Source organism: Manis pentadactyla, chromosome 11 (genome assembly GCF_030020395.1).
Source record: "Manis pentadactyla isolate mManPen7 chromosome 11, mManPen7.hap1, whole genome shotgun sequence".
In the NCBI taxonomy this organism is placed as follows: Eukaryota; Metazoa; Chordata; class Mammalia; order Pholidota; family Manidae; genus Manis; species Manis pentadactyla.
The window spans coordinates 33,669,547-33,694,203 of NC_080029.1; the positions used below are offsets into that span (position 1 = coordinate 33,669,547).

The following is a 24,657-nucleotide window of genomic DNA, read 5'->3' on the forward strand; positions in this document are numbered from 1 at the left end:
CTTTGGCCTTGATAAACCTCTCCAGGCTCCATTGGAGTGGAACAAGAACACAAGTGCATCAACAGAATGATGCAACCAGGTGGTGGAAGAAGAAATTGAAACAGCCCTTCCTGACTTAAGCAATATCTGTAGACAGCACTTCTATTTCAGGGCCCAGATCACTGGTAAATCCCTGAAAGAAGCCAGTGACAGGAAAGGAAAAGGAACAAAATTGCCTCCACATACCACACTGTGTTCACCACGTGCCTCACGGGCTAACCTTCACAACCTCTGCCGATGTCATTATCCACATACTTCAGAGGAAGAAATTCAGCAAAGTTAAATAGCTCCAACTGTTTAGAGCAAGCCTCTATCACCCTTTGAATAGATACTCACACAGGACAATATTATGAGGCAGCAGGCATTTTTCTAGAGCATAAGGGTACCCCATTCTTTATACGGCTCTGAATTCCACTTACAAGTAGCTCCAGCTGCTCCCAAAGCTCCCAGGAAGTCGAGAGAGATGGCTTCTAAGGTGGGCTGAAATACAGGAGAATCTACTGAGCCACAGGTAGCCCACTGGCAGAAAAACAGATTTAGAAAAAAGCCAGGAGCTTATTAGTAGGCAGTGTTTACAAACTGTCGCTGAATAGGATGGGATGTTTATGATTTGCCAGAAATAACAAGTCAATGAAACCTGGAGAAAATCAAGACTCTGAGATCCCTTTTGGTACTGAAAGAACACTAGTACTCAATGGCTTTTAAAATTACAGACTTAAATACTGTACATAGCAGCTTTAGCTCCACACAAAACAAAGGGAATTCAGTATTTCAAAGGGATGTACCTGCTAATTCTAAGAACCTCAAAGTCTACCTGGAAAACCAGTTTATTGGGAACAAAGTTGCAATGTTATTGGAGGTCTAAACTACGAAAGGAAAGCCAGAGCTAATTCAGGCCATTTGAAGTAAGCAGAATTTCTCTTACCCCATAATGTAATTTGGGTGTTAATCTTAGAAGAGACTGTTATTTATGGTAAACTCATTTGGTTACCAATAAAGTGCAGAGGTCTGAATTTTATTTAGTGCACTTAACCCAGAGGCTCTACAACTTCAAAAACCACGTGTCCTGAAGTATCCCAAAATCAGCTCTTTGCTTCCTTAGACCCAGTCTCCAAAATAAGTTTGGTGCATTAGGGAAAGAAATCAAATCACACAAGTACACATATTTGTTCTAGTTCACTTCTTCAGAGTTTCTGAAAAGACTATTCAACCAGAGCTCTCAACATCTCCTCCCTCCCCACTCTGTTCTGTTGACTCTGCAACAGGTAGGTGTCCTCTGAGGCAGTGAAGACCACAGCTGAGAAAGGGAGGGGCAGGGAAAATGGCACCAGGGACCGAGGACAGAAGGTGACCCCAGATATCCAGGCCAGTTATCTCAGATATGTCCGTCCATCTCACATAGACCAGAGTTAACCTCAGGATCAAATGATACAAACATGATGTTAATAGATGCCTTGGCATGAATGTGGTCCTTGAGTAAAAAAATCCAAATACAACACAAACTTGAAAATTCAGCTCAAGACATGTAACTGAGATGACTTGCAACACCATTTATGCTCTTGCTAATTCCCAGCTACATGTGTCCTTCCCTAAGGGGAACAGAGTACTATCATCTGAAGATATGCTTGGTAACCTATGACCCTCCGAATCCAACTTGTGTTAACCCTCTAAATACCCCTAGGTCATGGTGAGTCAGCTCAGGCTTTCTCAGACAGACCATCAGCCAATGGCATCCTAGCAACCTGGTTCCAGCAAAGGCAGGGGTGGAAGGCAGAGCAGACTTCCTAAGTCACTGCAGCATAACCATTTCCCTCATTCAGAACAAGACTGCTGAGCTTCTCTAACAAAGATCTGCTATTATTAACATGCTGACAGTATTTTAGGCTATTCCAGTGTCTAACCACAGGAACAGACAGTAACAGTCCCTAGGGATAAAGCACTGCTCTTTAGAATACATTATCTTTTTTCCTTTTTAGTTCTTGATACTCCACCTTGCCCCCAGAAAAGATTTAAAGGGGCACACATCAGGCTAGTGACTACAGCTCTTCCAGTTAACAGGTCTGATGTGCAGCACCCTGGTAAGTGATGCCAAGGAACCTCAAACCAGACAGATTGCAGTCACACCACTCTGGGCTGAAAGAGTGCACACAAGATGGCCACAGCGGGTGCAAAGGACACTCTGCCTAGGGCCCCTGACGTCTTAAGAGCCAAGATCCCCAGATCTCCAACCCAGTCCAGTTCTATGCTTGTCCTACCTTACATAGTTGTTTCAAAGCTTAAATAAGATAACAAGAAGGCAGTATAGCACAGAGAAGACAAGTAGTGACTCTACAGCATCTTACTGTGCTGATGGACAGTGACTATAATGGGGTATGTGGGGGGGACTTGATAATGGGGGGAATCTAGTAACCACAATGTTGCTCATGTAATAGTATATTAATGATACCAAAAAAAAAAAAAAGATAACAAAAAAGCCTCAACATAGTGAGGATTACATATCAGTTCAACTGGATGAGGCATCTTTGTGGTTTTTCTCACCACCCTACCCCCTTTTCTTTTCCTTGAAACTGATGGTGTAATCTAAGACTTCCCAAAATCTGTTTGTAATGTCATTTTTTTTTGGGGGGGGACGTTTTGGTGAGAAATAGCAAACATACACAGAGCCACTGTTCCCACTGAAATGGCTAAGAAATCCAGCTCTCACACACAGCTTGATTCTCCTACATTCCCCCAGAAGAATAAAAAGGCAAGGCCAATTAAAGCTTGGAGCACGGGTTCTCTCAAAGTCCTAACCACAAAGCCACACCCTTCTTGACTCAATTCTAGGGTCCCAGGGAGGGTGTTCTCTACGTTGTTTCCTATTCAGTGGTTCTGGCCTTTTGGGGTGGGGGAGGGAGCCAGGAAGATTCTGTCTTTCTTCTCTTAAATCTGAGCATTACCACACCTATTATGTTAACACACCTTCACCACCAAGAGAGTTTCATTAATAGTGAGGGACAAATGAATTTATTCAAGGATTAAATGACTTCAACCAACCACAGCAACACCTTAGGTTCTAGGCCTCTGAATTGTGCTATTTTGGATATTTAAGGAATAATTCGACATCTGTCTAAAGTAACTAGAGATCAGCCTGCCTTGAAACAGTCATTAGCCTCTCACCTGGTTCAAAAACAAATATGTTTCAAAATGGGGGCAATAATTGGCCAGTACCACCTACTAATATTTAGCTTGAATAAATTCATCAACTGGTAGCCAAACACCTTGTAAGAGCTAAACATGTTGATAAATGATAGTTCCTCTTTAACTCATACAGTCTTAAAAATCTGGGAAACCAGGTGGCTTCTGAGGAGCAAACCATTTTGAGGGAAAGGCAACAGTGATCTGGAAAAATCCACAGATTATGATGTGAAAAAAGTTATAGGAGAAAGCTTTAAGAGATTGAGAATGATACAATAGCAAGAGCATAGCACACTGTCTAGAACATAATGTTAAATGTCAAACAACAGTGAAATTAAAGATGTAAATTAAATTATTTGCTGCCATAATAAACAGGAATGATATGGTTATATTGAAATCTGCCAAGTCCCAATTATGTCAAACAACAGATTTGCTTATATTCAGGTACATCATCAGTGATGTATGTATGCTTTTACTAAGGCATTAACAAATTACTAATTTCAGAACAGCTTCATCACACTTCAAAAAGAAATCAGTACCCACTAGCAGTCACTCATCCCCCAGCTCTCTCCCCCGGCACTGAGAGCCACTAACCTACATTCTGTCCCTTGGATTTACCTACTTTGGACATTTCATATAAAGTTGACCCTTGAACAACTCAGGTTTGAACTGTGTGGGTCTCTGTATTGGTGGATTTTTTTCAGTAGATTAGAAATATTTGGGAAATTGCAACAATTTGAAAACACGTTTTCTTTTCTCTAGCTTACTTTATTGTAAGAATACAGTATATAACATACATAATATACAAAATATGTGTTAATCAGCTATTTCTATTATTGGTAAGGTCATCAGTCAACAGTAGGCTATTAGTAGTTTAGTTTCTGGGGAATCAAAAATTATTTGCAGAATTTTGAATGCACAGGGAACTGGGGACCCTCACTCCCATATTGTTCAAGGGTCAAGTATAAATGGAATCATAAAATATGTGGCCTTTTATGCTTGCCCTCTTCACTTAGCATAATGCTTTCAAGGTTCATCCATGTTGTAGTACGAATTAGCAATTCATTTCATTCCTTTTTATGACCCAGTAATATTCCATAGTGTGTATGTACACTTTTCTTCTTAAAACACCTCAAATCCCCATAAAAACCCAAATTTCTAGCTTTTCTTAAAAAAGTGGAAAAAGAAGATATTTCCTTGCCACATAGAAACCACTGGCTAAAGCTCAGTAATGGCTTTTTCTTCCCTGAATATTCCAGGCCCCTTTCTGTGTCAGGGTCTTTGCACTCACTGTTCCCTCTGGCTGAAATGCTCTTCTCCCAGATATGCACATGGTTCCTTTCCTCCTCTCCTAGACATCTGCTCCCAGGACTCCTTCTTAATGAGGTCTCCCTCTGCATATGCAAAGCTCACACCATCCTGATACTTGCTATCCCCCATCCCTTGCTTTCATCTTACTACTACTGACATCATTTTACTTACGTGTTTCCAACCACCCCACATTAGAATGAGAGTTCCATGATTAACAGGGATTTTTCTGCTTTGTTCCCTATTATATCAGAATTTTTGAACATATAAATTAGTGAATGAACTCACTATAGTTTTTAATGACTAAAAGCAACCAAGAAAAATAAGCCTGAAAATGATGTTTAAACAGCTTTGATGCATACTTTATATTAATTTGCATTTTAAGTGAGTCTTGGCAAATACATACAGGCCTATTAACTGCCACCAAGCTCAAGACACAGAACACTGAAAATGATTTTTAAGTTACAGTAACACATTAGGTAGCTGTTTACTATAATCAGGTGTGCATGGAACTTGAAGATATTTTTAATTAAAACATTAGGCTGCTATTTTCAGAAGTCACATTAAGGAATACAGTGGTTCAAAAACCAAAGTACCAAGGGAATTGCTAAACCCAAAGGAGCTAAGATGTAGTCCTAAATTAACTAAAGGCCAAAGAAACTGTAACCTAACGAGTTATATTAACTTACAAGAATGTTGTGTCAAGTACTAGAGAAAGAAAGAACAAAAGAACTAGAATTTATTACCAAAGGCCTGGGGAGAGAAGGCTTTCAGTATTCTTGTGGACATAGCAATTTGCAATTTGTTTCTGACTGTAATTTGTAAGTGGTTTATCAGGATCTTTAAACTGTAGGCTATAGAAACTAATTTCTATCTGCTAATTTCAGCAGAAAAGCAATTAGTCAATTTGGGTAATTACCAGAATCTTTTAAGAGGGCCAATATCTAGTTTAAAGGCTACACTGCCTGGAATAATGGTCCCCAAAATCACACTGCAGGATGGTTGAGTGCAATTCCTGCTGTGGGCACCTCCACTACTAAGGGAAGGCACTAGTTTCATGGCTGAGCCCACTGACACTGGACAGAATCTACTATTTGTTGTAAGTGTGGAACACATACCACTAGTGACTGAAGGACAATTACCAAAATGTCAAACTGTTAAAATGAAAATGAGTTAGAAAAATGCATCTAGCACTAGCCTGAGATTTCATTGTTTACTGTAGGAGCAGACTACATTTAAAAAATATGCAGCTTTAAAGCCAACTTAAAGAAAAACACGAGGATAAATAATATGGCAAGTTAGCAAAGGCAGTATATGAATAATCGGACTGAGAAGCATGGATGTATGTAAAAGAAAGCCATGGAAAGACATCATGCAAAGGAGAAATAGTCTTAGATCACTCTGTGGCAATGAAGAAGGTGAACTGACCAGGGTAAAAATGGGACAAGAGGTACCCCTGAAGGTTACAGACAGGTGTGCAGAGGACAGGACTAGACCAGTAGCACTACGGAGAAGGACTCTAGTCATTTAGGCTGCAAAATCAAGACTTTATGTCCAATGGATGTAAGAGACAAAATGGAGAAAAGAATTGTCTTGGAGTCTGAGTAACAGATGAGTGACGGTGTGAAACAGACAATGAGAAGCCAGCATGAAAGGCAGATTTGAAGAACAAGACAATTTTGTTTGAACATGCTGAGTTTGAGACATCTGTCAGAGTGTGAGGAGACTACTTAGAACAAAGCTGGAGGAACAAGGGGGATGTCAACATTTGAGGGTGGGGTAGCCGAGGAGTAGCCCACAGAGGAATCCAGGAAGGAGCAGTCAATGGAGAGAGGAGACTCCGGAGAGAGTAGTCTTGACTAAGTAAATACTTCAGGAACAAAGTGGTCGTTGTGCAAGACAAAGGTGCCGCAAAATAAAAGCTGACAAATTAATGAGCCTGCTCAAGGTAGCTTCAGTGGAATGGTGGGCTGGAAGTCAGGCTGAAGCGTCACCAACACACAACTAAACTCGGGAATGCTAACATTCTCTACCAACCGCTGAAGGCAAATAAATACACACCCCTGAAGTCACATGTTGACCTGTTCCAAATAAGCAGCTCTCACCCCTCAGATGTGTCTGTTTAAACAATTATCTCAGGGCCTCTATCAGCTTTTGCGGAAGCTGACCAGACTCTTGGATCTCAACCAAAGGGATTCCTGTTCTGTCGGACAGAGGGCCAAAGGAAACAGAGGGGATAAACGTCCCTAGCCTAGTTGAGGGGAACCAGAATGGCTCCCAAATGGCTTCCAGAGCCCAACGCTCAGGCTGGTCGCGGTGTCACATTGATTTACAAAGTTGTTTCCAGTGGCTATCCCCTCTTTTTGGTACCACTGGTCAGATTACCATAATTACAATAATAAAGACCCCAAACAGTTCCTCTCAGTTTACAGCTACCTCTCGCCACAGAGCAGTCATTCTACTCCGAAGAAAAAAGGGCAAAATAATTACCATGGCTGTCACACTAACCCGAATCAGCAGCAGCCGCACTGCATCTCAGCCTCGCTACAGCGACTGCCTCTTCTTTCCTCTCAGGCTCGCTCTCTATGCTAAAATGAAGTGGTTACCTAAGAAAGGAACCATTGAGTGTCCTGAGCCAAGCGAAAGGGAAAACAAACCAAGACATTAAGTAAAATACATTCATTCAACAAAACAGGAAGTTTAACTGGTACCGTGGCAACACAGGCAGTCTGTGACATCAGAGCAGAAGACAAGGAACAAAGGGATGAGAAAGTTACCCTTCATGGATCTTCTCTCCCTTGAAATTCGACCCATGCCACTTATTTGAAAGTGCTCGAAGGACTTTGGTACTGTTTCAGAATACAGCAATTGAAACTTCTCTTGGTAATTTTCTCCAACATACTCCTGGAGATTAGCCATAAACCACAGGCTGCAAATCTGCTGAGTGCCACAATCTTATTAATATGCAATGAGATTCTATTTCAGTCCGCTGGTGATCTGTGCTACCAGTCAGCTACGAGGATATAAACTGTAAAACTAAAAATATTCAAAAAAAAAAATTACAGGGAAGACTGAATAAACTGAAGCTGCACCATCATTTTAGGCGAGGAGAGTACAAAGAAAGTGTGTGTGGGAGTAGTGTTTTAGGGAGAGTGGCTTCCCTGGGCTGGAGTGGAAAAATACCAGGAGCTGTGACAGGAAAGGAGGCCCACAAAGCCTCAGGGCAGCTGCTACAGATGTGCCCCTCCCCCTCATGCAGCGGCCTCAGCTGAGTGTTAGAAATGTCTCCAGTGTAAGAGGCTGACACTGATTCTTGTCAGGAGTCCCTGATGGTAGAATTGAGCAAGGAGCAGGCAATTCTAACAACGCCAGCCCATTTCATGGGTTGCAGAGGTTATTGCAGTATTAAAAAATAAGGATTGCCAGAGACTGTTAATCAGTGTAAAATGATACTTTTTAAAAAGCCAGAATGTGTACACCAGATTTAAAAGGGCAGTATCTTCATTTATACGTGGGAATAAAAAACCCCTTACATCAGTTAACTGTGACACAATTAGACTAAATATTAATTTATCTTTCAGCTGTGGTGGTGAACTTGGAGAGTTATTAAAATGATTAAGAAAGAGACCCCATTGAAGAACTGTAGTTATTTAACACATAAGCGTTTTGACTATTTAACCTAAGACACCATATCCACTTCACAGTAGCCAGAGGTGTATAAAGGACACTTCAACTCAAGGTGACTTCATTGTTCTTCTGTGGTTTATTAGATGACCCAACCCCAGAATGGACTCAATGACCAGCAAAGGAAGTTTCAAAGCAACAGTGGGTAGAGAATTTGTAGTTCACCTTGATTCTGTATTACTATTTTCAAGATCTACAGCTCCCTACTGCCACATCTTTGTATTTACAGGTCCAGAAAAGACATATGAATGGTCCTAATGTGAATGTAGGAAATGGTCTTAAACAGCAGCTAGAAATATTTAGGTTAGATATAAGGAAAACCCTTCCTATTGTTAAAGTAGGCAGTTTGACACCCTGTTGCAAAAGAAGAGGTTCTCTATTGCTGTATAAATGGCATTTATCTCTAGGTCAGATTTACTTTTGGTTCTGTAAGCTTACAGTACTACCCTAATTGCAAGACTATAACTTTACATCTGATTACCTAGGGTGCTTGTGAAAATGCACATGTCTGGGTCCCACCTCAGAGCCAATAAACCAGACTCTTCCATGGAGAAACCTAGTAATCTGTAATTTTAACAAGTAAGCCTAATGATTTTCATAATCAGGGAATACTGAAAAACAACGATCTTAGACTCTGCTTACAGTAATATAAAATTTATTAACCCTAGGGAAGAAATGATTTAAAGAGAGGAAACTGGCTAGACTGATCTGATGAATCATAAGCACTTCATGACTGAGTTAGGAAAACTAGAACTGGAAGAGGGAGGTTGACTGTAATCAGAGCTGCAGCTAGCGCTCTGAGCACCACTTTGCAGTCACTAGCAGCTTGCTCCATGCCCTTCCTCTCACTCCACGTCCTTGCCTTCCACACACTCCACTGCAACAAGACTTTACCTGAGGACTTGATAAATCTTAAGCTGCAAATGAAATCAAGGGATTGGAGATGCTTCCCAAGTACACAGCCGACAGTGTGCAGTCCCTGGATATGACAGATATGACTCTGAACTGGTCTGTTACCAGCCCTCATTGACATCTAAATCGAGCCACTTACCCAAACTGGAGAGCCTTTTCATCAAGCCAGCTTCTCTTACAGCAGCGGGACCATATTCTACTCCTTTTCTTTTCTGTCACATAAGTTACACAGTTAGATGTGAAGGAAGATGATTGAAAATAAGACCACCTTATTCACAAAAATTCAGGTATCTGTTATACTCTACTTGGTTCCCAACAGATCCCTCTGAAAACCTGGGGCAGCATCTGCCCTTCCTTTTATTATTTTCACCCAAGGGCTGGTCATTTCAAACATTTGCAGGAATGGAGAAGAAAACAATCAAGGGAATCAGGTCAACCTTTCAAGCCTCTGGTTATGGGAAGGACAAGGATCTGCTGTTGGGTGTGTGTAGGGGAGGCGGGCTTCCAGAACAATGAAATCTCCACGAGTGCACGTTTCTTTCATTGAAGAGAGAACAAAACAGACCCTCCCATCCTTCGGCCGAGAAAGAGAGACCAGAGAAATTTTCCCTCTCAGTTAATGCTCTTTCCGAGAATGGATCCTGAAGCCTTGCATCCTCAATCGCTCTCCTTAATCTTCTCTCCCTTGATTTTCCACCAGGGATTCAGACCGGTTTCTCCTCCAGCCCCTCCATGAAATCATCTCCTCCCTTCCCTCTCCTCTATCACCCCAAGAGGGACCCAACACTTTCTCGCTCCTCCGTGGGAGGCTGCAGAAACCCGACAGCTCGCTGCCCCTTCCCGCATCGCAAACAGGATGCCATCCATCCCTTCCCAACCTCCCGATCCTCGACGGGGGGAAAATCCCACGTGCTCTCCCGGTACCCAATCGCCGGAACCCACCCCCCCCATCCTCTCTCCGCTTCTCCCCATCATCTCCTCACTTCCCCGCGCCCTCTATGCCGGTTTTCTCCGGGCTCTGGGGGCGAAGATCCTGTCCCACTGTGCCAGGTCCCAGTTCTCACCTGTCCCCGGGAGAACGGGGCTCCGATCACAGCCACGGAGTGGATGGACTTCTTCAGGACCGAATGTACTTGGGTCCGGAGGAGACGCGAGAGGTTGCTCCTTAGAGACATGACGGGCAGCGCGCTACGTGGACCAGCAACACGCTACTCCGTGCAGCTCGCCGCCTCAAGTGAGCGCCGCCCCGGGCCGCAGCACTTAACCTACCCGCGCGCGAGCCATGCCGCGCCGTGACGTCACCACTGCCTGGCCCCGCCCGGCCCCGCTAACCGCGTCCACCACCCACCAGCACACCTTCCGCAGGCCCCGCCCACTTCTCCGGCCCGGGCACGCCTCCGCTTACGTCACTGCGCCCCGTCTCGGGCTCTCCGCAGCGGGCGAGCCTATGTAGCTGACGCCACCAGGCTAATAGGAGTCTGGCCAGTGAGAGCGCGGTCGCGGAGAGGTGTGTCCCTTCGCTGGAAGCGAAGTTTGGGAACCTGGCGGGACACGCAAACCGACACCCGTGCGTGGAGATCGCGACTGCACACAAACGGATGCACAGCGAACGCCGCTCCGCGGAAGGGCTGGCCTGGCCGGGTCTGGTTTGGTCCGACTCCGCGTGTACCTCCAAGACTAAGCCGGCGTCCATCTGCTCTGTCCATCTCAACTCAAGGTCCAGGAAACCCAGTCGCCCCACCTTTGGGCCTTGAAGGCTAGGAGATCAAATATAGATTAGATCTCTCTGGGCCGGGCAAAACAAACACACACCTATTGTAGGTATTTTTGACGGAGAGGTTAGGATTTACAAAACAATTTACCTTTCTCAACGTTTTCAATTATTTACTTGAAAAACGGGAGCACTATTTCTTAAAAATGGTAGTAGCATATTTGGACTGTTCCTAAATTGTAGGGAGGCTAAAGTGCTGAAAGTACTTAGAGTCTTAATAATAATAATAATAATAATAATGGTTAATAACCAGCTAAACTTCTAAGAACTTTCAGCCCTCTCACAATTCCGGCTCTTTTAAAGATGAGGAAACAGGGTCAAAGGAGATAAGTAACTTTCCCGAAGTCACATAGCAGGTAAGTGGTAGAGCTTTATGACTCCAGATTCGAAGTTTAACCATGGCACTGTGACTTGTAGGAATCTGGACGTTAGTCCTGCCAAAATAAAATTTTATATAAACACCTGAAAATTATTTCAGCTGATGCCAATTTACATGCTCTCCAAAATATTTCTGAAGTTTCCATGGCAACATTGTAACTCCGTGGAGCTCTAGCATTATAAAGCTGTTTATTTTTAGAGGACGCATTTTGTAACTGCCTCCCCCTGCTGGTTTAACAAAGAAATGTCTTTGAAGCCTTTGCAAAATAAGCGGGCTATTATTGTCAGATCGGTTATGAAAGTATGGTCCTGGACCAGCAGCGTCAGCATTTGCCTGTTTGTCAGAATGGAAGTTATTGGGCCCTACCCCCAAATTTACTGACTCAGTAACTCTAGGAGCAGGGCACCAGCAACCTAAGTGTTAACACTCTCCCCACAGTGAGGGACTGTAGGGAGCAGTAGGGGTATGTATGGTTAGGGATTCATAGTCACCGATATGTCACACTTATTCAGATACTTGGAATTATCTTGGTACTTTTTTCTTGCCCATCACCACATCCAACATTTTTTCCCTTTACTATGTTTTCTGAAGTTGATAGTGTCACAGATTATCTCAGGTGCTTTTGGACTATTGCAAAAACCTCTAATTTCTTGAGCACTTACTTGGGGGTCACCAGACTGATCTTTCTAAAGTACTGCATTAACTCTGCATGTCACTTCCAATGGTTTTCTACTACCTATAGTTTAGTCAGAAGTAAATTACTAGTTCCACATTATTATGCACCACAGGAGTGAACAGTAAATTGTTATATTACTATTATCCTTTAAAATTAAAGTTATTATTATTTCTGTATGTCTGAAATATTTTACAATTCATTTAAAAATCCCAAAGTTCAAGTAACTGGCCTTTTATTTTTCAAAACAGGCATTTATTTTCAAAATAATTCATTAAAGACAATACTCTAAAGTTATAAATGTCATAAAAGAATGAGTTAAGTTTTAGTAATTTACTTGTGCTCTATTATAGCAATAGCTCTAGGACCCTTCCTTAGGTCCAATGGACCAGCTTGTTCTGCTTTTCTCATTCCTTTGTAGGAGGACCTAGAGATTCTGCCTCTTTAATTCAGTGGCTGCCAATAAATACTCTGTCTCTTGACAGGTTGCTGGGAAAGTGTGTGGAGTAGGAGGGAGGTGAATAGGTAAGTCCTAGTTGAAAGGGTATCTCGCCGCGACCCTCCTTACCCAGAACGACTCAGGAGACACGGGCCCACGTAAGAGACTTTATTATCTGAAAGAGAGAGTGGCTGCCCCAGAGGGAGGTGGGGTGGGGGAGAGAGAGAGAGAGAGAGAGAGAGAGAAACAGCGCAGGGAGAGCAGGGGGACAGAGACAGAGAGCAGCGAGACAGACACAAAGAGACAGAGAGAGGGCAGCAGCGTGGTGTAGAGCGTTGTGCCTTTTATTGTGGTGGATCCGCTTGGCCTGTTGCCTTGGGGGAGGGTCGGGATGTTTAGAGATAAAGTGGGGTAAGCCCAGGCATAATTCTCACCGGCTTATGTGCTTGGGACCATGGGGTAAATGGAGGATAAATTACTATTTTCTTATACTAGTAAAGGTGTTTGTCAATTTCCATAGAGTAAATACTCCCTCACAGCTGATTTCAAGCTACCATTGTGATGTCACTGATCATGGAGTTGGGAAAAGGTGCTCATCATATAATATTTGCACTATACAGATAGAAACAACATGAATAACCCCAAGAGCATAAATAAGAGTAAGGTATAGTGAAATAATCAGGCAATGATAAGTTTTCAGTGTATATTATCTCCATTTTTAATAAAATTTACTTATAAGTTAATACAATTTGATTAATGACGCAGTGTTTAACAGCTGGTTCACAAAGTTCTTGAAAATTTAACAATAGGGTCTTGAAGATGGCTAAAAGCATGCTACAGTATACACCCCTCTACTGCAAATTCAAGACAAGACTAAACTGCAAATTCTCAAAGGCAGGGACCATAACTCTTTCTGCTCATGGTTTTATCCCTTCCTGAATACAGTATTTGGCAGATAACAGAAGCTTAGTAAATAATAAATAAACCTTCCAAATTCTTATGAAATTCTTACTCATGGTCCTTGGTTTATTGGTCTACGGTTCTGACATGGAATGACAGGTATCCCAGAGGCCTTCATACTGGACCAAGTGTCTGGGTTATTTCCTAGGTCCGTGCCTTCTCTTTCATGCCCATGTTAAGTGGAAAGGTTTGGAAGGATCAGGCAGTCCCAGAGTAGGTGCCTGAAACAGATCTTTTAATGGCTTTACTGGGTGTTGCTGTTCAGGTCCCCATAAAAAGGGTTCCTGATTATCTTTTAAGCAGTCATATAGGGTGTGGGTAAAATTGTCACATTTCCAGAGTATCTCCCCTGGCTTTAGTGTATTTGCATATCCTCAGGGGTGGAGAGAAGTTCCTCTCCATGTCAATAGGTAATTACCTGGGCAGCCGAGGGCGTGTCTGAACCTGAGACTTTAAAGGGAGGGGCTGGTTGGCTGGCTGGCTTGCTTGCTTGCTTGCTTGCTTGCTGCTTTTGGAGCAGAGGAAAGAGATGGCGCTGGACTGCAGTTTGTAAGCAATAAACGGGCTTTAAACTTTATTTCTCCTTTTGACTGATTTCGGTTTTTAGAGGTTGTTTTGCCCCGGGATTTCCTCTGCCCGAATTTACATAGAGCTTGGCTTTTAAGCCATAATTTGGCATCCAAATTTGACAGTACTCTGGGAGCCCCAGGAAGCCCTTATCTCTTGTAGCCAGATAATGCCCTGGACCCATGCAAAGGAAAGGCTCTGGCTGCCAGGTCTCAATTGGATCCCTAAGTAGGACACCTCTTGTACTAACTGAGCTTTAGAATGGGATACTTTGTACCCACACTGCCAGGAAATTCAGGGCCCAGACGGCATGTTCTTGGGCCTTAGCTTGGGTGAGTGAGCAGATAAGAAGATCATCTACATATTGCAGGATGGTGCCACCCTCAAGTTGTAAATCTTGTAAATCCTGAGATAAGGCCTATCTAGTTAGGTCGGGGCTGTCTTGAAAGCCCTGTGGTAACACAGTATAGGTTAACTGTTGATGGGAAATACCTGGAGTATCCCATTCAAAGGCAAAAAGACATTGTGAGTGGGGATGTGGTGGTATACAGAAAAAGGCATCCTTAAGGTCTAGGGTGCTGAACCAGGAAGTCTCTGAAGGGATGATGTAAATCCGGCGAGAGGAAATCCCGGGATAAAATACTTCTAAAAACATAAAACAAAAGCAAAAATGAACAAGTGGGACTACATCAAGCTGAAAAGCTTCTGTACAGCAAAGGACACCATCAGTAGAACAAAAAGGTACCCTACAGTATGGGAGAATATATTCGTAAATGACAGATCCGATAAAGGCTTGACATCCAAAATATATAAAGAGCTCACGCACCTCAACAAACAAAAAGCAAATAATCCAATTAAAAAATGGGCAGAGGAGCTGAACAGACAGTTCTCTAAAGAAACAATTCAGATGGCCAACAGACACATGAAAAGATGCTCCACATCGCTTGTCATCAGAGAAATGCAAATTAAAACCACAATGAGGTATCATCTCACACCAGTAAGGATGGCTACCATCCAAAAGACAAACAAAAACAAATGTTGGCCAGGTTGTGGAGAAAGGGGAACCCTCCTACACTGCTGGTGGGAATGTAAATTAGTTCAACCATTGTGGAAAGCAGTATGGAGGTTCCTCAGAATGCTCAAAATAGACATACCATTTGACCCAGGAATTCCACTTCTAGGAATTTACCCCAAGAATGCAGCACTCCAGTGTGAAAAAGACAGATGCACCCCTATGTTTATTGCAGCACTATTTACAATAGCCAAGAATTGGAAGCAACCTAAATGTCCATCAGTAGATGAATGGATAAAGAAGATGTGGTACATATACACAATGAAATATTACTCAGCCATAAGAAAAAAACAAATCCTACCATTTGCAACAACATGGATGGAGCTAGAGGGTATTATGCTCAGTGAAATAAGCCAGGTGGAGAAAGACAAGTACCAAATGATTTCACTCATATGTGGAGTATAAGAACAAAAGAAAACTGAAGGAACAAAACAGCAGCAGAGCACAGAACCCAAGACTGGACTAATAGTTACCAAAGGGAAAGGCACTGGGGAGGACGGGTGGGAAGGGAGGGATAAGGGCGGGAAAAAAGAAAGGGGGCATTATGACTAGCATGTATGGGGGGGGCACGGGGAGGGCTGTGCAACAGACAGAAGACAAGTAGTGATTTTACAGCATCTTACTATGTTGATGGACAGTGACTATGAAGGGGTATGTGGGGGGGAGCCTAGCAAACATAATGTCCTTCATGTAATTGTAGATTAATGATACCAAAATAAAATTTTAAAAAAAATGGGCAGAGGAGCTGAACAGACGGTTCTCCAAAGAAGAAATTCAGATGGCCAACATGAAAAGATGCTCCACATTGCTTGTCATCAGAGAAATGTAAGTTAAAACCACAATGAGATATCACCTCACACCAGTAAGGATGGCTACCATCCAAAAGACAAACAAAAACAAATGTTGGCGAGGTTGTGGAGAAAGGGGAACCCTCCTACACTGCTGGTGGGAATGTAAATTAGTTCAACCATTGTGGAAAGCAGCATGGAGGTTCCTCAGAATGCTCAAAATAGACATACCATTTGACCCAGGAATTCCACTTCTAGGAATGTACCCTAAGAATGCAGCACTACAGTTTGAAAAAGACAGCTGCACCCCTATGTTTATTGCAGCACTATTTACAATAGCCAAGAAATGGAAGCAACCTAAGTGTCCATCAATAGATGAATGGATAAAGAAAAAGTGGTACATATACACAATGGAATATTATTCAGCCATAAGAAGAAAACAAATCCTACCATTTGCAACAACATGGATGGAGCTAGAAGGTATTATGCTCAGTGAAATAAGCCAGGTGGAGAAAGACAAATACCAAATGATTTCACTCATATGTGGAGTATAAGAACAAAGAAAAACTGAAGGAACAAAACAGCAGCAGAATCACAGTACCCAAGAATGGACTAACAGTTACCAAAGGGAAAGGGACTGGGGAGGACGGGTGGGAAGGGAGGATAAGGGCGGGGAAGAAGAAAGGGGGTATTATGATTAGCAAGTATAATGTGTGTGGGGGAATGGGGAGGGCTGTGCAACACAGAGAAGACAAGTAGTGATTCTACAACATCTTACTACTCTGATGGACAGTGACTGTAATGGGGTTTGCGGTGGGGGGGGCTTGGTGAAGGGGGGACCTAGTAAACATAATGTTCTTCATGTAATTGTAGATTAATGATAACAAAAAAATACTTCTAAAAACCGAAATCAGTCAAAGTGAAGAATAAAGTTTGAAATGCATTTATTGCTCACAAACTGCAGTCCGGGGCTGTCTCTCTTTCCTGTCCCAGCAAAAGCAAAACCTTCCCTCCCCTCACCTCTCAGGTTCAGGCACGCCCCTCGGTTGCCCAGGTAATTTCCCATTGATTGACATGGAGATGAACTTCTTTCCACCCCTGAGGACATGCAAATGCACTAAAGCCAGGCGAGATATTCTGGAAATGTTACAATTTTACCCACAGATGGTTCCCAGCAAAGTATACGGGTTTGGAACCACTGGATGAAGGGGAATTACTGCTTCATTTATTATCCTTAAGTCTTACACCAGATGGTAAGAGCTGTCTCTCATATATATATAGGCAGAATTAGGGTGTTGCTGGGAGAGCTAGTGGATATTAAGAGTCTGTGTTGGATAAACTGGGATAGTAAAGGCTGAAGGCCCCTTGGGCATTGTGCCTAAGGGGATATTGTTTTTGCTTTGGGGACTTAGTAGGATCCTTTAGTTCAGCTATCACGGGGAGGCCTTAATTGCTCTACTGGGAATGCCTTGGTCCCAGATGTTAGGATTGAGAGCGTTCTCCCAAGTCTCTGGGCTCTGTCCTGAGCACAGCATATGTAGGGAAATATGATGAGAGGGCCACTCTTCCAGAGTGACTTGAGTTCCCAGTTTTTGTAGAATATCCCAGTCTAACAATGGACTGGAACACTGAGGCATTCCCAGGAAGCTGTGGGAAAAGGTATGGGCTTCCCACAGACAGCACAAAGGGAGTAAATGGCAGAAAAGTTGGCTTATTGGTAAGTCCCAAGACAGTGGAGGCTCTTCAGGTGAGAGGTCCAGAGAAGGAAGTCAGAACAGAGTCGGTGGCTCAGTAACCAAAAGGAAAGTTTCTGTCCTACCTGTTACATCCAGTGGTACCTTGGCTCCAATCCAGGGATGGTGATCTCCTGTGGTAGTGCCAACTGGACAGGGCTGCGTCAGGAGGCCTGGGGCTGCCTCAGACCCCTGATCCCTTCAGTTCGAGGGGCAGAGGGTAGCCCAGTGCCCTGCCTTTCCACATTTTCGGCAGGCAGAGACAGGTGGCCTGTCTCTTCAGGGACATTCTTTGGCCTAATGTTCTGCTTTGTGGCACACATAGCTCTTTGTGGAGCCGTCCTTGGGTGTGGCTAGGGTACCAATGGGTTGCCCTTGGCCCCTTAGGCCCTCTCTTTTCCTTCCCTCCTCCTGGTGCCCCGCCTCATTCCTTTCCTTCGCCTGAGCCCTGGCCTCCACAACCTGCACTCAGTTGTCAAAACTGAGGTTGTTGCAGTCAACCTGTCATCTATCATGACCTCTGAGTCATGAACTACATTTTGGAGTTTCCTCCTAATGTCTGGTGCTGACTGGGTCAGAAATCAATCTTTCAGGATGACCCTGCCCTTGTATGAATCTAGGTCCAGATTGGTATATTTAATGAGTGACTCTTTAAATCTTTCTAGAAAGGTGGCTGGGCTCTCAGCAGACTCCTGGGTCACAACAGAGACTTTCGTATAGCTGATGACCTGTCTGCTAGCCTTAAGTTCAGCCTTAATGCAAATCAAATAATGGTCCTGAAACCAACATTGGCCAGACTTACTATAGTCCCATCCAGGATCCGTGGAGGGGACAGCTGTATCTCCTATGGGATAATTAGGATCTATTAGGTGTAAGCCATTTGCAAATTTCTTTGCCTCTGGAGTTACTCTCTCTAGTTCTGTGTCTGTAAGAGTCTGAGTGAGAATGACCTGAACATCTCTCCAAGTCAGATCCTCAATTGTTACATGCTGGAAACTCTCTGTATAACCAACAGGATTGTCCGTGTAGCTTTCCAGGCCTCTTTTAAGTTAAAGTTTAGTTCAGTGAGAGAGAAAAGCTTATATACAAGCTGAGGGCCGAATTCCCCAGCCGCTTCCACAAGGGGGCAGATCCTCCGTGGAGGTAATGATTGTTGCCAGGGCAGCCCTCTGGATCAGAGGGACATCTGGGGGTACTAGGGGGACCTGAAATATGGGGAAATTAGGGAGTAGCAGAGTGTTTGGGGGCTGAAGACCCCAGGGGGGTTGCAGTCTGAGGGAGGGGGCCCAGGGTATGGGGCAAAAGTAGGATAGAGTAGAGGTTTCTCTGAGGGCATTGGCTTATTTGGATCCCTGCTTTCTGTACAAGGCTTAGGTTCTGGGGTGTCTTGGGGGAGGCCTGAAGGGAGTAGAGCCAGAGTTGTTTGCATTTGTGGAGTAGATCTCCACTCTCCTGGACGAGAAAGGAGGCCTGGACATAGGGAACCTCCAACCATTTACCCTGCCATTTGCAGAATATCTCTAACTAAAGGATGGTGTTATAATTCAGGCTCCCTTCTGGGGGCTAAGTTTCCCCACTGAGGAGTTTGTATTGGGGCCAGGATGTTGTGCAGAATTTCAGCCTTGATCTCTTCAGGGTTTGGGGGTCAAAGTGTTCCCAGTATCAGAGGATGCAACCCAAGGGTCTATTACAGGGAATTGATATTGATTCCCCATCTAGAATGATTGGGAAGGACTAGTGAGTAAAGAAAGCCCGAGGTCGTGGGGTTATTACTCAGTGGCCTAGCATATGTCTAGTGCCAAGCAGTGTTCTAGATGGACGTCTCCACCCAGTGCAGTCATGACAGTCAGTGAAATGGTACCTTTTCACTGCCATCAGTTCCCATGTATCTAGATCCAGCCTGTGGGGGGGGAGCCCTGGCACTCAATTAGGGAAAGCCTCGGTGATCAAAGGTAGAGTTCAAGGGGTGCCTCTTGGACATCCTTGTGGGTGGGGTGGGGAGCAGCTGTTCAAAGAATCTGACATAGCCTTCTCCCTGCAGTCTGCTGAAGGGACAACATCCTCAAGGGGCAATGCTCCTGGCTCCAGGATTCCTTAGTGACCTCACACAGTAAGTGGTAGCATTGCATTGAATGAGTGGGTGGTATCTGTGACTACTTTCCCTTATCAGAAAGGGCAGGGGTGGAGCCATTCCAATCACATGCAGAGGAAATGGAAGAATAGGATTCTAGGGGAGCAATCTTCAAGGTAACTTTTGTCTCTATACCTGCTGGGTCTCCATCGGTCAAGGTTTTGGCCGCAGCTACAGGTGCCAGGGTAAAGGAGGAAGGAGAGGAGGGAGGCAGCTCTCAGCTAAGCCCCCAGAGTTAGAAAAAGACATAAAGAGTGGGTTCTCTCCAGACAAGCCTCCCAGATATCTTAGCCTCATCAGGGGCCCAATGGAAGAGGCCTGAATCAAGGTCTAGACCCAGAAAGACCACCAAAATAGTTGGGAAAGATCATCTCTGGTTACGCAATAGGCTAAGGCAGCCATGAGAAAATAAGCTGCTGTGACAGGGAAGAGGTTTTAGCCATAGGCTATGTTGCTTCCATAGATGCCAACATAGGCAGGAGAGGTAGATTTGCAATGGGAGGTTGGGGTTAAGTTGAACCTGCAGATATCATTGGGGGTAAATGTCTCCATTCCCCTCCAAATGGAAAATAGAGCACACATGACAATAGAAAGAACTCTGAGCATGAAAGGGACAATGGGTCATAGAATCAAGGTGAGTCAGAAGGCTCTTAGCTCCCATGGTGAACCATTGGTGAAGAAGAGAGTAAAGGGAGAAATCTCAGGCCACTCTGGGAGACATTCCTGAGGAACGAATCATGACCTGCCTCCTAGGGAGGGGTCCCCACAAGGTGAGCACAAGCAGGTACTACCTCCAGCTGGGTCTGGTGGATATCTCATGTCTAAGGGGATCCTCCCAGCACAGGTCAGAGGGAAACCTGTCACTAGTCTTAAGATCAGTGGCTGTCCTATTGACTTTTAAAAGACTGTCCCCTGTCCAAGTGTTTGATAGCAACAGTAAGGGTCTGATTAGCCAACCAGCAGATACACAAAAAGTGAGGAAGAAGGGAAGAAAAGAAATGCAGTGAATAGGAGACATTCAAGAACACAGAAAAATAAGTCTCTTGCATGGACATATTAAATACTACTTGGGGATTTACTGTGGGGTTGGAATTGGTTGTTTTTTACAGTGTGCCTCTGTTGCATGGACATTGTCTTGCAATTGGCAGGGTGCCTAATGTAATTTTCCCTGGTCTGTGACCGACTTACCCTGTCATGGGAGTCTTCTTGCAGCAAGTGCCCTAACAGCACTTAAATGCTCAATCTGTGCCCACATATTGCAGCTGTTTTCCTGCAAGAGACTGAGAAGGAGAGGAAGGATTCCCAGAGGACAGGTAGTGTCTCCGGCCAGGGGTAAGGCACTTGCAGCTTACCGGGAGTAGTGACCCGAGTCATGGCACCAAATATGTTACTGGGCTGAGTTTCTTCTCCTCAGTTCTTGCCCCACTGAAACAAATAATTGAAAGGCAGAGACACAATAGTGAAGCAGAGTGAAGGTTTTATTTGAATACACTCCAAGGAGGGTGGGGGCAGAGTCAAGGAAGACCAAGGCCCCGATCCATTAGGTGGGTGGCCTTATTACATTCTGATTAGGTGATGCCTCTTTGATCGACAAGGTGGGGTTATTTGATTTACAGGTCCACCTACATAGCCATCCCTCTCAGTGAGCATGTCCTTTCCAACGATGAAGTGTGGTTTGGGCTGTTCATAGTTTTGTTCAATTGTGCCCACACTGGGACCTGGCTGGGACTGCTGTGGCCTGGTCCCAATAGGCAAGGAAGTTGTCTTCCTGCAAAGCCTTTGCTGTCTTCACATGGGACCCCCCCAGCTGGGCAAAGTTTGGGTGGTTTTTTTCTTTGAACCTTATCTTCCCCTTCCCCTGCTGCTCTTATCTTTCTACCTAACATTCCTAACAATATGTGTGGTAAATAAAGTATGTGTGATAAATAAAGTAGCCTGGCAGAGAGTATGTATAGGGGAGAACAGCATTATCTAGTGCAGTCAGGGAGATATGAGGGACAGGTGTTGAAGTACCGTGTCGGTGGGATAAATGGCACTTAGCTGTAGATTAGGGAGGGGAACAGAAAAGGCAGAGATTTTAAACCTGGATGAGAGGAATGGTGGTACTAGAAATAATAGTTCTAAAGGGATTAATAGTCCATCAAAGTAGTATGAAAATTACTTTAGATTTAAAATAAATCAGCAGCCAAACAAATAAACATTTAAAAGAAGAAAAAGTTAAGCAGAGCCGCCAAAAATACAGCTGCCAGTGACCACCCCCTACCTTCCCAACTCCCCTACCGCCTGACTTCCTGCCCCACTGAGGGAATTTCCTGATTGGGAAAAGATTGACCTCAGCACCAGAAGTGTGAATTCAGCTGCCTGTTAGCTTCCAAAGGCCCAATAGAACTTTCCATACTTTGAAGTATGAAACCTTAATCCTCCTGCCTTTTGTTAAATTGGTGTACAGAGCTTTATTCTGGATATTCATAGAGTTACTCATTACTGAGCAGCTTCCTTTTCTTGTTAATCTATTGTCAGTTAATTCGCAGGCCCAAACCATGTGAGCCTATAACTGTGAGGAAAAGATTTCCTCCCAACAGTACTCAACACTGGCAGCCTTTAAAAATAACCTAGGTACCTTTTTAAAAATGCCCGTCCCCGTCCATTGTGTTCCCCTCCCCACCCATTCTTTTTAATCATCTGGGATGGATCCAGACAACAGTTTTTAAAAGCTCCCTAGGTCATTTAATATGCATTCTGGGTAGAGAATCCAGTATTAAGGGTTATATCTTTCAGTGCCTCTCAAATTTTAATTTGCAAGCAAACCTTCTAAGAATCTTGTTAAAACTCAAATTCTGAGTCTGTACGTCTGTGGTGAGACCCAAAATATGCATTTCTAACAAGCTCCTAGGTGACGCTGATGCAGCCGGTCCACTTACTACACTTCAAATGGCAAGGCTTTCTTTAACCAGGTTCTTTCACCTTTCCTTTTAAATCTTCAGAAACATTTTCACATGAAGGTAATTTACTTCCTAGGCTTCACAGTTGTGGTTTGCTTCACATCACTTAGAGAAATCATTGCTTCCAACTGTATGAAATTGAGCTGAATCTGATGGTCTAACTGAACTTGTATGTCAAATCTATGGCCGTCAAAGTAGATTCATCTTTTTAACTCAACTTTCCCACAAGTTTGTTTTATTCCATCTCAAAACCTTTGAGTGTACAAGGACATAAGTTATCTTGATGTTACAAGGGGAGAGAAACCTTCCACATAAAAGCCAGGTGGGTTCCTTGACTTAAATTGAAAATAGTAAGCTTTACTGTTCTAGATTGCCACAAGATGGGGATGCAACTCCATGGGTGTGTATGTGTGTGGGGATGTGGGTGGGCAGAGAATCTCTGCTTTCTGTGCTTTTCTATTTTTTGCAGGTTTCTTTCTATTTCTGTGTCTATTTTTCCTTCTCTGGTTGTCTATTTTTTTTCACTGTCATTCTTCCTTAGTTGAAATAATTACTAGTGATTTTCATCAGAGGGGAAAACAATAGGGTGATGCTAAGTAAATTAGAGTAGATTAACAAAATGGAATACTACGTAGCTATTTTAATGGCGCTTATAAAAAGGAAAATGTTTGCCAAAACATCAAATTTTAATTACTGTTAAATTAATGAAACAAGGAGGCCCAATAGACTAAGGTGGTTCTAATACCTGACCTGCCTACATAAGCAAACCAAAACCTAAGTCTGTAAATGCCTCAAGGTTAAGAAATCTAAACTTAAAGACAACCAATCACAACCAACCAATTAGGCTTTCCCAAAACACACAACCTTAAGCTATAGCCAATCAAATAATTTTCTTGCTTTGCTTTCACCTCTTCTCTATAAGTCTTTCCCCTAGTTCTTGTTAGTGGAGTGCTCCTAACCACTTCCAGTTTGGCACTGCCCTACTTGAACCAATTTTTGCTCAAATAAACTTAAAATTTTTCACATGCCTAAGTTTATATTTTAACATTACAAAATGGTATATATATTATGACTACAATAATTTTTAAAAGTACAAAAACTAAGACAAGGATGGAAAAGTAATATGTAAAACTGAAAGGTTTTTAGGCTTGTAATTTTTTTGTCACATTCAAAATTTTTCTGTATTCCATCATCTTTCAACACTAAAAACATTAGAATAAAAGGACCCAAATGCTTGAAAAAATGATTTATTTGTTTGGGTTGCAGGTGGGTTTCCCCTTCTATCCAAAAGTAGAGCATTCCTATGAAATCGTGAGCAAAAATGGCATAAAGTGAAGAAGCAGTTACTATTCTTTGAGCACTCCCAGACACAAAGATAACCTCTCTTAGGCTTTAATGATACTTTAGGATGCATTTTGGTAACACATCTTGGTAATAGATGCACAAAATAAATGGAGATAAAGCACTGATGTGCACAGACACAGGACAAAGCTTGGACAGCATGATGCAGAGATGCTCAGTGTGGTTCCTGGAAAAGTGCTGGGTGGCACGGTGTTACTCGCCACCCTGGGTGCCTGCTGCCCCTATAACAGCTTGCTGCAAAACACTGAACACTGTTTTTGCTTTTCACCTTTTTTCATAAAAGCAAAAATCCTCTTAGATTTCTTTCAGTTAGTGAAAACAGGTATTAATGTGGGTCTTTCATAAAAGCAAAGTGGCATAACAGGAACTTCCAAAAAACAGGATGCCTGTATTTTATATAATTCCAATTTGATGTTGGGAAAACCTAAGTTATTAAAAATGGACAGGTAATAAAAAATTTTAAATAAATTTTTTATAAGAGTATTGAAAAACATCAAATACCTAGAAACAAGTCTAATGAAAGACGGGCAAGACAGCTGCAAAACAGTGCTGAGAGAAATTAGAGAAGACCTAAATGAGATATACTAGGTTCATGAGCTGGAAGACTTCACAAAGATAAGATGAGTTTCCCCTATACTGATCAATAGAGTCAACACAATCCCAGCAGGGCTTTTGGTGAAAATACAAAGAACAGCCAACACAATATTGAAGAAAAAGAAA

At 43.2% G+C, this 24,657-nt stretch overlaps 1 protein-coding gene across 2 annotated transcripts in view; it reads right to left on the reverse strand.

Annotated features, from left to right (window-relative positions):
- Window positions 1–21,066, reverse strand: part of ARG2 (arginase 2) — a 43,741-nt gene extending 22,675 nt beyond the window's left edge. The window contains exons 1-5 of one of the 2 annotated variants that reach the window (XM_036905979.2): window positions 20,986–21,066; window positions 20,822–20,913; window positions 10,526–10,661; window positions 10,185–10,284; window positions 9,260–9,332 (exon numbers count right to left, since the gene is read on the reverse strand). In XM_036905979.2, coding sequence (XP_036761874.2) covers window positions 9,260–9,281 — 22 coding nt within the window. In that variant the 5' untranslated portion in view covers window positions 9,282–9,332; window positions 10,185–10,284; window positions 10,526–10,661; window positions 20,822–20,913; window positions 20,986–21,066. Of the gene's footprint in view, window positions 1–9,259; window positions 9,333–10,184; window positions 10,434–10,525; window positions 10,662–20,821; window positions 20,914–20,985 lie in introns of those variants that run through there. The other variant, XM_036905978.2, reaches the window with a different exon arrangement.
- Window positions 21,067–24,657: the final 3,591 nt, after the last annotated feature.